The sequence below is a fragment of the Neovison vison genome, chromosome 6 (genome assembly GCF_020171115.1).
Source record: "Neovison vison isolate M4711 chromosome 6, ASM_NN_V1, whole genome shotgun sequence".
NCBI classification, from domain to species: Eukaryota; Metazoa; Chordata; class Mammalia; order Carnivora; family Mustelidae; genus Neogale; species Neogale vison.
In genome coordinates, this window is record NC_058096.1 from 116,291,650 (window position 1) to 116,305,601 (window position 13,952).

At 42.3% G+C, this 13,952-nt stretch overlaps 1 protein-coding gene across 1 annotated transcript in view; it reads right to left on the reverse strand.

Moving 5' to 3' along the window:
* Positions 1-5,410: 5,410 nt before the first annotated feature.
* LSG1 (large 60S subunit nuclear export GTPase 1) overlaps positions 5,411-13,952 on the reverse strand; it is a 32,531-nt gene continuing 23,989 nt past the window's right edge. Inside the window, exons 11-14 of the mRNA XM_044252036.1 lie at positions 13,429-13,552; positions 10,274-10,353; positions 8,783-8,956; positions 5,411-5,886 (exon numbers count right to left, since the gene is read on the reverse strand). Coding sequence (XP_044107971.1) covers positions 5,707-5,886; positions 8,783-8,956; positions 10,274-10,353; positions 13,429-13,552 — 558 coding nt within the window. The 3' untranslated portion in view covers positions 5,411-5,706. The remainder of the gene's footprint in view (positions 5,887-8,782; positions 8,957-10,273; positions 10,354-13,428; positions 13,553-13,952) is intronic.

Sequence of the window (13,952 nt, forward strand, 5' to 3'; positions counted from 1 at the left end):
TTCATCAAGGTGCTGGTTGCATCAATGTGTTGTTTGAAAAGTCAGCTTACCTATACTCACAATTGTGCACTTTCTGTATACATATTACACTTCAGTAATATGTACTTCAATACAACATTTACAAGATGTATTCAGAGTCTACTGTGTCCTGGGCACTTTTCACTTACATGATGCCTTTCACTTCCAGATTGTTCAAAATTGTTTTCCCTTCATATCAGAGTCTTTTTTTTTTTTTTAAAGATTTTTTTTTTATTTATTTGACAGAGAAAGAGATCACAAGTAGGCAGAGAGGCAGGCAGAGAGAGTGGAGGAAGCAGGCTCCCTGCTGAGCAGAGAGCCCTATGCGGGATTCCTCGATCCCAGGACCCTGAGACCATGACCTGAGCTAAAGGCAGAGGCTTAACCCACTGAGCCACCCAGGCACCCCATATCAGTCTTTTGAAAGCAAAATCTTTCCTTTCTGTAGGGCCCTCAACTGGTCAATAGTATGAGGAACGCACAGACAACAAATGGTTAAGGGTGGGTATTTTGAATGATTTTCCTCACTTCTCCCCACAAAGAAGTTAGAGGCGTGGCATTAAGCAGATTTCTGGCTTGCTGCCACATTTTCCAGTTTACCTTCAAAGAAAGCATACGTGGCTACTGGCATCTTGACCAAAACCTTAACTTCCTTCTAGTTTCCTGAAAAGTAAGCAGATGACAGATATATAGCAGGTTCTACTTTAAAAGGGCGGTGTATTTCTTGTAATAAAATGCTGGGAAGAAATTCCAAACAATAGAGATAATGTCAATGACTGGAATTTGTAAGTGTAAAGTACTAACTGCTACATGGGTGAGAATACCTAAAAAAACTAAAGGATGCTTAATGAGACACATTGTGGGCAGAAGCCAAGATGAAAACAGAAAGCCCCTTTCAGGGTGTCCTAGTTTTGGTTCTTCAGACTCTATCTAAGCAGAGGACCTAGGTTTAGTTAATTTTCTTGACTGGAGCCCAATGCGGGGCTTGAACTCAACCTACACTGAGATCACCGTTGGATGCTTAACTGAGTCACCCAGGCATCCCTTAAGTTTAGTTTATTTGGGAGGCAATACTGCATTTCTGCATGATGCAGAAATGAGGGAGTGGAGAAAGTGAGGGACAGGAGAAAGGCCACGGGTGAGTTAGTGAGAGGGTGTTGGCTGTGGGCAGGCAGGGCTCAGTTCCCCTGAGGACACGGTTAAGGCACGCGTACAGTGTGTGCACCAAGTGACAGACGCTGGGGCACTTACCAGCCCCCATTCTTTACCAGTTGGTGGTGGTTCTGGGGGTGTTACAGCCCCAGCCCTTCTAGACTGCCCTGTGTGCAGGCTGAGCAAGCCCTGTGGGGCAGGAGAAAGGAAAGCAGGGAATACAGGGCTTGTGGTGGAAAGACCTGCACAGGAACTGCCCACTGGGGCTGCAGGTGACCCCATCGTGGGCTAAGGGACATGTAGTGGTGTGGGGCATCCACACAAACATCTCTTACTAGAAAATTGAGTCAGATGCTCTTCACAACTGTTCCATACTCACGAAGTTAAATACCAAAGGGTATACATCCAGAAATAAGCCCTCACGTTTATGTTCAATTCTTGACAAGGGTGCCAAAACAATTCAATGGGTAAACACTAGTCTTTTCAACAAATGGTGTTGGGACTACCGGATACCTCATGTTAAAGAATGAAGCTGGTCTATCTACTTCATACCATATGCAATAACACAAAATGGACCACAGACGTAAATCTAAGAGCTAAAACTATTAAACTCTATGTAAAAACTATGTAAGAACATAGGGGGTAAATCTTAGTAAACCTTGGATTTGTCAACAGTTTCTTAAACTTAACACCAGAAACATAGCAACCAAAGAAAAAAATGGATACATCTGGAATTCTGCAAAATTAAAACTTGTGTTCCAAAAGACACTATTTAAGAAAACGAAAAGACAGCCTATTGAATAGCAGAAAACATTTGCAAATGACAGATCTGATAAGGGACTTGTACCTACAATGTACAAAGAACTTTTGTAACTCAATAACAAGATAACTCAATTAAAGAATGGGCAAAGGATCTATCTTAATTGACATTTTTCCGAAGATGATATATAAGTGGCCAGTATGCACATGAGAGGATGCTCAACATCACTAGTCATTAAGAGAATGCACATCAAAACCAGGAGATACCACTTGGTACCCACTAGGATGGCTAAGACAAAAAGACAGTAACAAGTATTGACAAGGATATGTAGAAATTAGGGGCGCCTGGGTGGCTCAATTGGTTAAGCATCTACTTTCAGCTCAGGTCATGATCCCAACGGACCTGGGATAGTGCTGCTAGACAGGAAGCCTGCTTCTTCCTTCCCCTCCTGCTCCCCCTGCTTATGCTAATAAAATCTTTTTTTTTTTTTTTTTAAAGATTTTATTTATTTGACAGACAGATCACAAGTAGGCAGAGACAGAGAGGGGGAAGCAGGCTCCCTGCTGAGCAGAGCCTGATGCAGGGTTTGATCCCAGGGTCCTGGGATCATGACCTGAGCTGGTGGCAGAGGCTTTAACCCACTGAGCCACCCAGGCGTCCCTCTAATAAAATCTTAAAAAAAAAAAAAAGGGACATGGAGAAATTAGAACCTGTTGATGGAATGTAAAATGGTGCAGCCATTCTGAAATAGTAGTTGCTCAAAAGGTTAAATGTAGGGCAGGTCCACTGCTAGATATATACCTGATTTAAAAACCTGTGTCCACACAAAAACTTGCACACAAATGTCAGAGCAGGATTACTCATATAACAGAAAGTAGAAACCCACATATCATTATTAATGATTTGAGAGAGAGAGGGAGAAAGAGAGAGAGCACAAGTGGAGGGAGCAGCAGAGGAAAAGGGAGAAGCAGACCCCTCACTGCATGCAGAGCCTGACGCGGGGCTGGATCACAGGAACCCAGAACCCCAGGATCATGAGTGGAGCTGACACAGACCCTTAAATGACTGAAGCCACCCAGATGCCCCTGGAAACCCAAATGTCTTTTAAGTGATAAATGGATAAACAAGATGTGGTATATACATCCAATAGAATGTATTATTTGGCAATTAAAAGCAATGAAGTGGGGCGCCTGGGTGGCTCAGTGGGTTGAGCCGCTGCCTTCGGCTCGGGTCATGATCTCAGGGTCCTGGGATCGAGTCCCACGTCGGGCTCTCTGCTCGGCGGGGAGCCTGCTTCCCTTCCTCTCTCTCTGCCTACTTGTGATCTCTGTCAAGTAAATAAATAAAATCTTTAAAAAAAAATAAATAAATAAAAGCAATGAAGTACTGAGAGGTGTTAAAATACATATAAACCTTGAAGACATGGGCTAAGTGAAAGCCAGTCACAGGTCACTTAGCTTGTGATTCCATTTATAGGAATGTATAGAAGAGGTAAATCCATATAAAGTAGATTAGTGGTTGCTTGGGGCTGAGGGTATGAGAAGACTGGGACCCAATAGCTAAAGGGTCCTGGGTTTCCTTTTGTGGCAATAATGTAGAATTGATTATGGTGGTTAAGTTACACAACTCTGAATATACTAAAAACCATTACACTGTGTGCGTTAAATTGTGATTTTGTACAGTATATGAATCTCAGTAAAACTGTTACAAAAATAAGAGCATGGAAGCATATGTACCTACTTTTTCTGTAAAGTCTCATGTTTTAGCTATTACATTACCATTAAAGCAAAACTTATTCTAAATCCGTACATGCTTTGTTCATTCAGTATGGAAGTTTTCTCCCACACAACTGTGCCTGTTCAGTAAATGGAACAAAGTATACATACATATATATATATGTATACATATATATATATATATTTTTTAAGAGTTTATTTATTTATTTGACGGAGACACAGCAAGAGAGAGAACACAGGCAGGGGGAGTGGGAGAGGGAGAAGTAGGCTCCCTGCTGAACAGGGAGCCCCATGTGGGGTTTTGAGTGGATCACAACCTAAGCTGAGAGCAGATGCAGAACGACTGAGCCACCCAGGCACCCCGGCACAAAGTATATTTTAACATGCCAATGCTGTTCCTGTCATGAGCTTTTTTTTTTTTTTACTAATTCTGTCTCGTTTTTCTCAGATTAAAAGAATGACTAGAAGTAGATTATTGCAGATGGACCAACACCATTTTAGAACCTTCTTAGCTTTGCCTCCTCTCAGTCTGCCTCAACCTTGGTCTGGAGTAACTTTACGCTCCACATTTAAAGAAGAAAACAGTAATCCCCTGTTTATAAACCCTTCCTTGGCTTATCTAGTACTTATGAGAAAACATCCAGAATTCCCCCATAAGCTCTAAGGCCCCGTGTGGCGGCTCTTGCTAATGTCCTTCCTGCTTCAGGCCCTTCTCCTGCTGTGGCCATTTTCTAGTGCCCTCTCCTGCCACACAGGAGGGTTTGTTAAATGAACAAGTACACTTCTTTATTCTCTAGGCGGAAGGCATTTTCAAATAGATCTAAAAATCCTTATGGCCACACAGGGCAAGGCTTAACTGCGAATTCATAGATGAACTTTGAGTGTCTGCGTTTTTTATGGAAATGTGCATTTTTCTGGAGAAAGCATCCATAACTTCCATTAGAGTTTCAAAAATACCTATCACACAAAACAAGCAGGTCCTACAAACCTACCTGCAAAACAAGGTAGGTTTCTGATTTAAGGGAATAATGAGGCCCACAGAAAAATGGAGACAAAAATAAAGTGAGAGGCTCAAACAGCCATGGTGTATTTATCACACACAATGGCACTATGAAACGTAAACTGCCTTTGTCATTCTTTTTTAAAAAATATTTTTTTTATTTGACAGGAGAGAGACATACACACACAGCAAGAAAGGGAACAAAAGTAGGGGGAATGGAAGAGGGAGAAGCAGGCTTCCTGCAAACAGGGAGCCTGACATGGAACTCGATCCCAGCATCCTGGGATCATGACCTGAGGCAAAGGCAGATGTTTGACCGAGCCACCCAGATGCCCCTATCTTTGTCATTCTTGATGGTTATAAGTACCAAGGTGATCAGGGATCCCTATGACTAAAACAAAATCTAGCTGCTTATCCCCCGATTTTCTCACCCCTGCAGTTAGCCACAAAAAAACCGCTTGCTTCCTTCTGTAGTAGCGGCTCACGTTGATGGAGATTTTCCATGGAAGGTCGTGCTCTCCAGAAGTTTCTGGAAACTACACACGCCAGTCCCCTATTCCAAGATCTGATATGCCTTCTGTCATCCCAGGGGTGTGCTGGGCATGTGTGAGGTTGAGAATCATTAACCTAAATAATGTTCCCCAAAGAAGCCATCTAAAATCCCAGTCATGTCTTGCAAATTCAAACTGTTTAAAGAACGTAAAATGTCCAAATGGCAGTGTGTCTACATAAACCAATAAAACATCTGTCAGTGGCAATTTAATTTTAGTACTTTTCAAAAAAAAACCCCAACTTACAAATTAGTATGCATCAGTGTATCTGTTCTCACACACATATACTCATTCGTTCCCTCATCTTAAGTTCTTAAGTTTAAGACAAGGTTTCTGGAGCTCCAAGATGACTGTGTGAGAGTCTGTGCCCCAACGAGCCTCTCTGTCTGGATACAGACTGTTTGGTGTGGCCACAGCATCGCAGGCCAGAACATCTCCTCTTCTATTCTGGATGCACAAGGCAGAGGCCATTTCTGTCACAGCCCACATTCACGTATCCAGGTGCTTGTAGAGTCGGCGACTTTTCTCTTTTTTATTTCTGTTGCCATGTTTTTTCCAGGCCTTCCCAGTCCTGCTCTCAGAGCTCACAGTAGCTGCAGTCACCAGGCCACTCCCTGGCTTGTAGCCCATCACAGTCTGGACTCCTTTGGTCAAAGCTCTCACATTTTCCTAGGAAGTAAGACAGCATTATTTGAGATGTGAGCACAGAATTACTTATCGAGAACTCTAAGACAGCAGACTTCCACTTCCTTCACGCTCCTTTCTCTCACTTAAAAAAAAAGAAAAAAAAAAAAAAAGATTTATTTTTCAGAAAGAGAGAGTGAGCACACAAGCAGAAAGAGTGGCAGGCAAAGGGAAAAGCAGGCTCCCCTACTGAGATCATGACCTGAGCTGAAAGCAGACGCTTAACTGACTGAGCCACCCAGGCGCCTCTCTCTCCCCATTCTTAAATAAGTTTCTCAGCATTCTGTCTTCAGTGCATTCTTTGTCCTCAACTTTGCTTAGTCCCAGAGCTTCAAATACCATCTCTCACTAGCCACAACAGAGCACTCCCATTGCCTTCCTCGTGTATTGCATACACCCAGCCACTGAGTTCTCTGGATTGCAGGCTGTAGGATTTGGTGCATCTATCCCCTCCTCTCCACCAACCGGCTCTAAGCCTGGTATTCACCGACTTTTACTGCAAGTGAGAGGAGTCTTGCAGACTCCTCTCATCTAGGGTCCAGGCTTCCACTAGACTTCTCCTCACATATTCCTCTTCCTGTCCTCACAAGCCCCTGGTGGCTCCCTGCAGCCTGGGGAATCGAGTTCCTGTTCCCTCACAATGTGCACAGGCTACTGACAGCATGGACTGTTTACTCAGAGAACCCACACCCCCATCTCTTCATGCCTTTGTTCAGACTACTCCCCCTGCCCGGGGCGTGCCCTCACTATTCCCTGCACTGGCACATTTCTAGCTGTCTGTCAGAGTCCGGCTGAGGTCTCCTCACCCCTCCGTAGCTTCACTCGCCTACTCTCCTCCCTGCCCCAGGAGGAACTGCTCTCTAGTCTGGGTTCACAAAGTACTTGACTTACACCTCTGCCCAGACCTGGTAGGTCATGTTATTTGTTAACTTGCCCATCTCCCCTTAGCTAGAATGTGATCTCCTTGAAAACAGTGTCTTATTCATTTTGGTATCCTAGGTCCTAGCATAGTAGGCACACATAGAAAGTGCACAAAAAAGTTTTTGTAAACTTGTGACTTAAGTGGAACACAAACAAACAAACAAAAAGAACTAAACAAATTTTAAGTTCACTGAGTTAAAAAAAAAATCCCTCATCATTCTGGAAATGCAAAGCAGTATTTCATGATCTTCTTATAATAGTAAAATGTTACTCTAGAGGCTAAAGCTTTGGTATCTGTGACTTTTTAGCTTTCTTGCACATGACCTTTAGAAACATTGTGTAAACACTTAAAACTTCCATTTACACGTTTTGCATGCCAATAGTAGGCCCAAGGAAGAACCTGTAATCTTTCTGCATATCATTAAATTTCCTTCTAAATATTGGTAAGACTGAAAATAATTCAAACCAGGAGCCACAACAATCTAAGTTCTATCTCAGCTTTGCCATTTAAGACAAGTGTCCTTGAATAAGTCACTTAAATTCCGTGGGCTTCAGTGTCCTCAATGGTAAATAATGGGGACAATACTATCTGCTTGGCCCACCTTAACAAACGGTGTGAGGGACACAAATAAAGCATCATATAAATATAGTAAGACTCATTTTCTGGATACAGATGACCCATGCCCCACCCCAACTTTTCTGGCTGTAGCAGTCACAAAAGCATTTAATAAATATATTAAATACAGTTACAGGATTTAACTGTTCTACATATATATTTGTTCTTTAAAATTAATATGTATTGGCTCAGAAAACCCACTTAATGGTAAATAATATTTGCATATTATGACAAAGGCTTATATTGGAACATATAAAGAATTCTTATAACTCAACAGCATAAGTGTTCTCCAAAGAAGACATTCATGTGCTCATGAGCACATGAGAAGATTATCAACATCATTTATCCTTAGGGAAATACAAATCAAAATCATGACATACCACTTCACATATACTAGAATGGCTAAAATGAAAGACAGAAAAGAAATACTGGTAATGGGGCGCCTGGGTGGCTCAGATGGTTAAACATCTGCCTTTGGCTCAGGTCATCATCTCTAGGTCCTGTGATCAAAGTTGGGCTGCCAGCTCAATAGGGAGTTTGCTTCTCCCCTTCCCTCTGCCTCTCCCCCTGCTTGTCCTCTCTCTGTCTCTATATCTCTCTCAAATGAATTAAAAAAAAAAAAAAAACTAAAAAAAATTAAATAAAAAAATTTAAAAAAATATATATATAAAAGAAATACTGGTAAGGATGTAAAAATCAGAGCCCTCATACACTGCTGGTGGGAATGTATAATGGCACAGTCACTTCGGAAAGTTTGGTGGTAAATCAAATGTTAAACATGGAGTTACCACTGGACCCAGCAATCCTACTCCTAATTATATACCCCAAAGAACTGAAAAATCTTATGTTCAAACAAAAGTTTGTACATGAATGTTCACAGTAGCACAGAAGAAAGAACAGCCAAATTTCATCTACAGATAAATAAAAAAAATGTGGTCTATCGATTCAATGGAATATTATTTGGCAATAAAAAAGAAGTACTGATACATGGATGAACCTTGATGTCATGATGCCAAGTTCAAAGAAGCAAGTCATAAAAGACCACAGAGTGGGTGATTCTATTTATCTGGATAGGCCAATCTATCTAGGAGAAAGTAGATGAGGGACTGGCAGGGGCTGGGGGGAGAGGGGAATGGTGAGTCACTGCTCATGGGTATAGTATGTCTTTCTAGAATGAAAAAATGTTCTAAAATTATGATGATAGTTGCATAACTCTGAATATAGAACAAACTACTGAATTGTATTTTAAAAGAGTGAATTTTATGCTATGTGAATGAGTATTTCAACAAAACTGCTATATAAAATGTGTTGGATCAGAAAGTAAAGAAAAACTTTAAAACTTACTTGATGGAAAAAAGTTTTATCAACTATATTTTCAATCTGTATTACTTTTTTACTTCTGCCTGAATGTATTTTCAGTCCACCACCATTTGTTCTGTTCTCTAGGAGTCGCTGGTGTTGCTGCTGAAAGGTCACAGGGTCTCTTCCAGGAGGAGGATGACAGTACAGAAGTTTACCCTACAAAGACAACAAGAAGCGTAACAGCACATCACAGGTGCCGTGTGTGTTATCCCAGAAGAAAAAGTCCTCTGAGAAGCTATCTCCGCCAGGCACCCTCTGGCAAGCTTCCTGCTTTTTGATGCAGAGAGCTGAGCAGAGTTCTGTCACCTATAACCACAGCCCTAACGAACACATGACTGTGCTCCTTTTTACCTTGTCTGCATTTTCTACAGAAGTGTTCTTCAGTACACTGACATGAGTAGACTTAGGATAAATATTTTCCAAAACAAAAACCAGGACACAACTGGACAGTGAGACGATACTAATGGGGACACTGGGCTGGCCGCGGTTGCTCACTGGGCGCAGATTTTCCACTTCCACTGTAAGCACTCTATAAACTGTGGTTGGTTTTAACTCATCTTCCACAGTTTTATAAATGGTGAATCAATACACAATTTATCAATACGAGTATTCTACTAACTTCTTTCTTCCAGAACTGAAGGCGAGAGGGTATGCTGCCCAATCTGACTCCTGTGCTTGCCAGAGCTCTGCTGACATGGCACTGAGAAGGCCGAACAAAGCCAAATCCTCATAGCCAGTTATTACTGGAGATCCAGAATGCTTTTTTTGTGAAAAGAATTCAGCTTAACCCATACATACTATTGGGGGTTAATTATGTGTGAGGCCCTGAGCTTAGTGGTGTGTGTGTCTCCACATACCTGTATTTTTCTCATTTATTTCCCATAATAATCTCATGAGATAGGTACTATTAATTCTTATTTTACTTACAAGGAAAACCCCAAACTTGGCAACTGTTCATTTGTAATATGAGAATAATAACCTCATAGACTCGCTGTGTGTTTTTAACGAGGTGACACAAAGAAAACATTTCGCACTGCCCTCAGCAGGGCTCGCTGGGAGTGCTGCTGTTATGAGGGCATGCGCAGGGAGAAAGGCACATGACCAGCTACACTGCAGGGAGGGCGGGGACACAACTGTCACAGGAACCAGCAAGGGCTGCGGGAGATGGAAAAACCAGAGGCACCATTTTCTCACTTTCACCGATGATAGGTGCAGCGCCCTCTGCCTCGCCTTACACTGCTCGTGACATGCCAGGTCCAGATGACGCTAGCTGCCCTGGTCAAGAACGTCTGGCCAAGGCTGCGGATCCCCTTACCCAGAAGAGCCGCGAGAACCTTGCCCATGTGGCCTGACAACACAACCTCAGTGAGGAAGTATCTCTTTTCTAACTTAACAGGCTGCCAGCATCTAAAAGCACAGTGTGAGAATGAAGGCCTATCTACTCCAGAGCAACAAGGAGCCGGGCTCACTTACGTTGACGTAGTCCTTTAGGATATAGCGAGCAGACCGAGGCTGGTCTGGCTGCCCATGCGCTGTCATGAATCCTCGCATGTCTGTGAGGCAAATAACGGTGCAAAACCGAAGTCACAACAAAGACAACCGGGTGATGGAAATTTAGTCTGTTACCCCACTAACTGTGCATCCTGACTTGTTAGCTTTATTTTTTAAAAAAGATTTTCATTCATTTGGCCGGGGGTGGGAGGAGCAGGGGGGAAGGGGGAGCATAAGCAGTGGGGAGAGGCAAAGGGAGAAGAGGACTCCCCGCTGAGCTGGGAGTCCAACATGGGGCTCAATCCTGGGACCTGGAGATCAGGACCTGAGCCGAAGGCAGACACTTAACCATCTGAGCCACCTAGGCACCCTTGAGTCACTAGCTTTCAAAAAGCAACCATCACTGCAGAAGATCATCTGGTTAGCACTATAAAGACATCTGGCAATCCAGATGAACAGACGATACTGTTCTGATATCCTAGCACCAAGTGGTAACAGAGACATTCAATTTCTCTCTACTCCAGTTATTTCTTTCATCTCTTCATTTTATGAACATTTAATCATGGAGGCTACCTCTAGAATGCTATGTTGTCACTATTATTAGCAACACCAAAGGAAAACAGTAAGTCTCTTCTTGTTTAGTGATCTAGCTATGCTTTTTTCAGCTTCTCAAACATACTGCAAAGATCCCTCTAATACTGACTCAATTAGAGGGAGTAGCAAAGCATAGCGGATAAGAATATAGGCTTTGGCAGAGATAGGTGGGGTTCAAAACTCGGCTTCCTCACCTACTAGCTGTGTAGCAGGCTCTGCCATTTTGGAAGAAAATAAAACTCTAGTTCACATAATATAAAAAAAATACATGTAGGCAGATTAAAAATCTAAAGTATTAAAAAAAAGATATTAGAGGGAAACAATTTTGTCCTTAGATAGGGAAGACTCTCCCCAAGTAAAACACCAAACGCCATCAAGCCAAAAAGGAAAAAAAAAAAAAAAAAAAGGCTATTAAAAATTGTTAATGTCGGGTGCCTAATGTCGGGTGCCTGGGTGGCTCAGTGGGTTAAGCCTCTGCCTTCAGCTCAGGTCATGATCTCAGGGTCCTGGGATCGAGCCCCGCATCGGGCTCTCTGCTCAGCAGGGGACCTGCTTCCCCCATCTCTCTCTGCCTGCCTTTCTGACTACTTGTGATCTCTGTCAAATAAATAAATAAAATCTTAAAAAAAAAAAAATTGTTAATGTCTACAGGACCAAAGAAACCATGAAGAACTCCTACAAATCATTAACAGAACAAAAGATGCTTACAAAAAGGTGATTCCCAGAAGAAACAGAAATGGCTAACATATGGACAGATGTCCCATTTCACTAGTATTTAAAGAAATGTAAATTAAAATTTAGCAACATCTTTTAAAATGAACTGTCAGAAACTATTCTGCAGATGATCTCAGAAACTGTACATATGTGGTCATCTATTTTTATTCTGATTTTATCAGATTTAGATGAGAAATCTTAAAAAACTCAAACTCAATTACTTTTCTTTCTATCTGAAATCAAAATAAATGGAAGGTGCAGTGGAGGTCCACCTTTCCCCATCTTTCAGGCTCTGGTCCCAGAGAGAGTTCGGGATTAGGAATCAGGTTCTCATCCAGGCTATACCACTGACCAGACACCATCGTGGGCAAGTCATTTCATGCCCTTGATTTCAGACTACTTGTCTTAAGAAAAGGAGGTGAAAAAAAAAAAGAAAAAAGAAAAGGAGGTGAAAGGTGGTGTGATCTTTAAGGTCTTTTCTAGTTCTATGATTTTGTGACTACACCACTCTCATCAAAACTGCTTAGTATTCATTCTTCTTTAAAGTCTCTCAATTAGGGGTGCCTGGGTGGCTCAGTTATTAAGAGTCTGCCTTCGGCTAGGGTCATGATTTCAGGGTTCTGGGATCAAGCCTCGCATCAGGCTCCCTGCTCAGCGGCGGGAGGCCTGCTTCTCCCTCTCCCACTTCCCATGTTTGTGTTCCTTCTCTCTCTGTCAAATAAATAAATGAAACCTTAAAAAAATAAAAGTCTCTCAACCTAAGTTCAAGTTATGGTTTAAGTGTGTTTCATATCAAATCACCTTTCTCTGTGAAAAAAATACATGTTTTTTTTCTCTTTTATCAAATCACTCAAATAACCTGAATTCCTTCCCCACTGGTGGCAGTTCCTTTAAAGGCATGTATGCCACAGATGTGTGGAAATGTTTCTAACGCTATCTCTTTAGGTAGACAAAGGTTCCTCCAGACCACCTTTAAAGTTTCTATTTAAGGTAAATAAACCACAATCAGCTGAAGAATGATAGGTAGCTAGCTCCCATGTAGCACTGGGTTAAGACAGAGAGGTGGGAGAGTGATGGACTCATTTTAAAGTCAAACAAGGTTTTCAAGGGACCGATGGAAGGAAGCAAGGGAGACTGTTTTGTGTCCCCTTCTTGACCATGCTCCACTCTGTCCCAATTTCTGAGGACTTCCTTTTCCATGCTGCCCTCACAACTCTCCTATCCTACTATCACAGCATATTCATTTTCTTCCTAACATTCCTTCACTTCTGTTTGGGAGAAGACTCCAGAAAAAGCCAACATGGCTTCAGTCAGAATGCATGTCTACACCTGAGTACCAATAAACCAGTGAATGCCCTAAGGGCCTTTTCTTCAACACACGGGACAGCTGCTGGCATGCCCCCAGAGCTTTTGACACTGTCTGCATGTAGGCTTCCTACAGGGAGGGGCTGGAGACCAGGAGGGCAGGGGAAATCATGTCTCCCCTGGAGTGGGACTGATTGCTACTGTCAAGGTCCACAAAGGGCAGACCTGAAGAGTCGTCCAGGGACTCAAACGATCTCCTTCTCTAACTCCAGGAAGCGCTTAACACAATAAAGTAATCTACTACTCAGGCAGTGGTCAGCTCTCCCTCCCTCACTGTTGCACTCTGAACCCACCTGCAGGATAGCTTGTGGGCAAGGCCAACAGAGACAACAGAAGTACTAACAATGTAAAGGACATGGCAAATACTAAGGAATAATGTGAATTTGTATCTTTGCAGGAGTAGGTCTCTCATTAACTATATTGTTACTTTTTCGTTCATATTTTAAAAATAAATCACAACTCACATCCATAAGCTGTCAATAGTTCTTCTGATGTTGGAGGTCGATGCGGATCTTCATCCTCTCTAGGCTTTATGATATTAATGCCATAGGTAGCTTCTAAGACATGTCTTGGAATATTCTGGCAAACATAGGCTTGTCAAGGAATCCACTCCCTTGAACTGAACCCCTCCCCACCACAGCTTCAGACACATGCTTCCTAATTCAGCACTTCCAGGACAGAAACCTTTTTACCTCTCCAGAAAAGAAGGGTAGTTACTCACTAATTTCTGAATACTTTTTCTTCCTTTAAACCCCATGCTACCTTGTACCAGTTATTCATGGACATGCTCCATCTGACCACCCCCCAACTGAATCTGGCAAGGGCAGGATCCACGGCTGATTGATGCCTGTAGCCTCCATGGAACCCAACCTAACCTGGCTTGTGATAAGTACTCAGTACGTAACTGATTACTAATTCACAGAGAAGTTGAAAATATACAGAGAAGCATTCAGTGTAACATGTGTTCCCAACTATCAAGAGGAAGTAA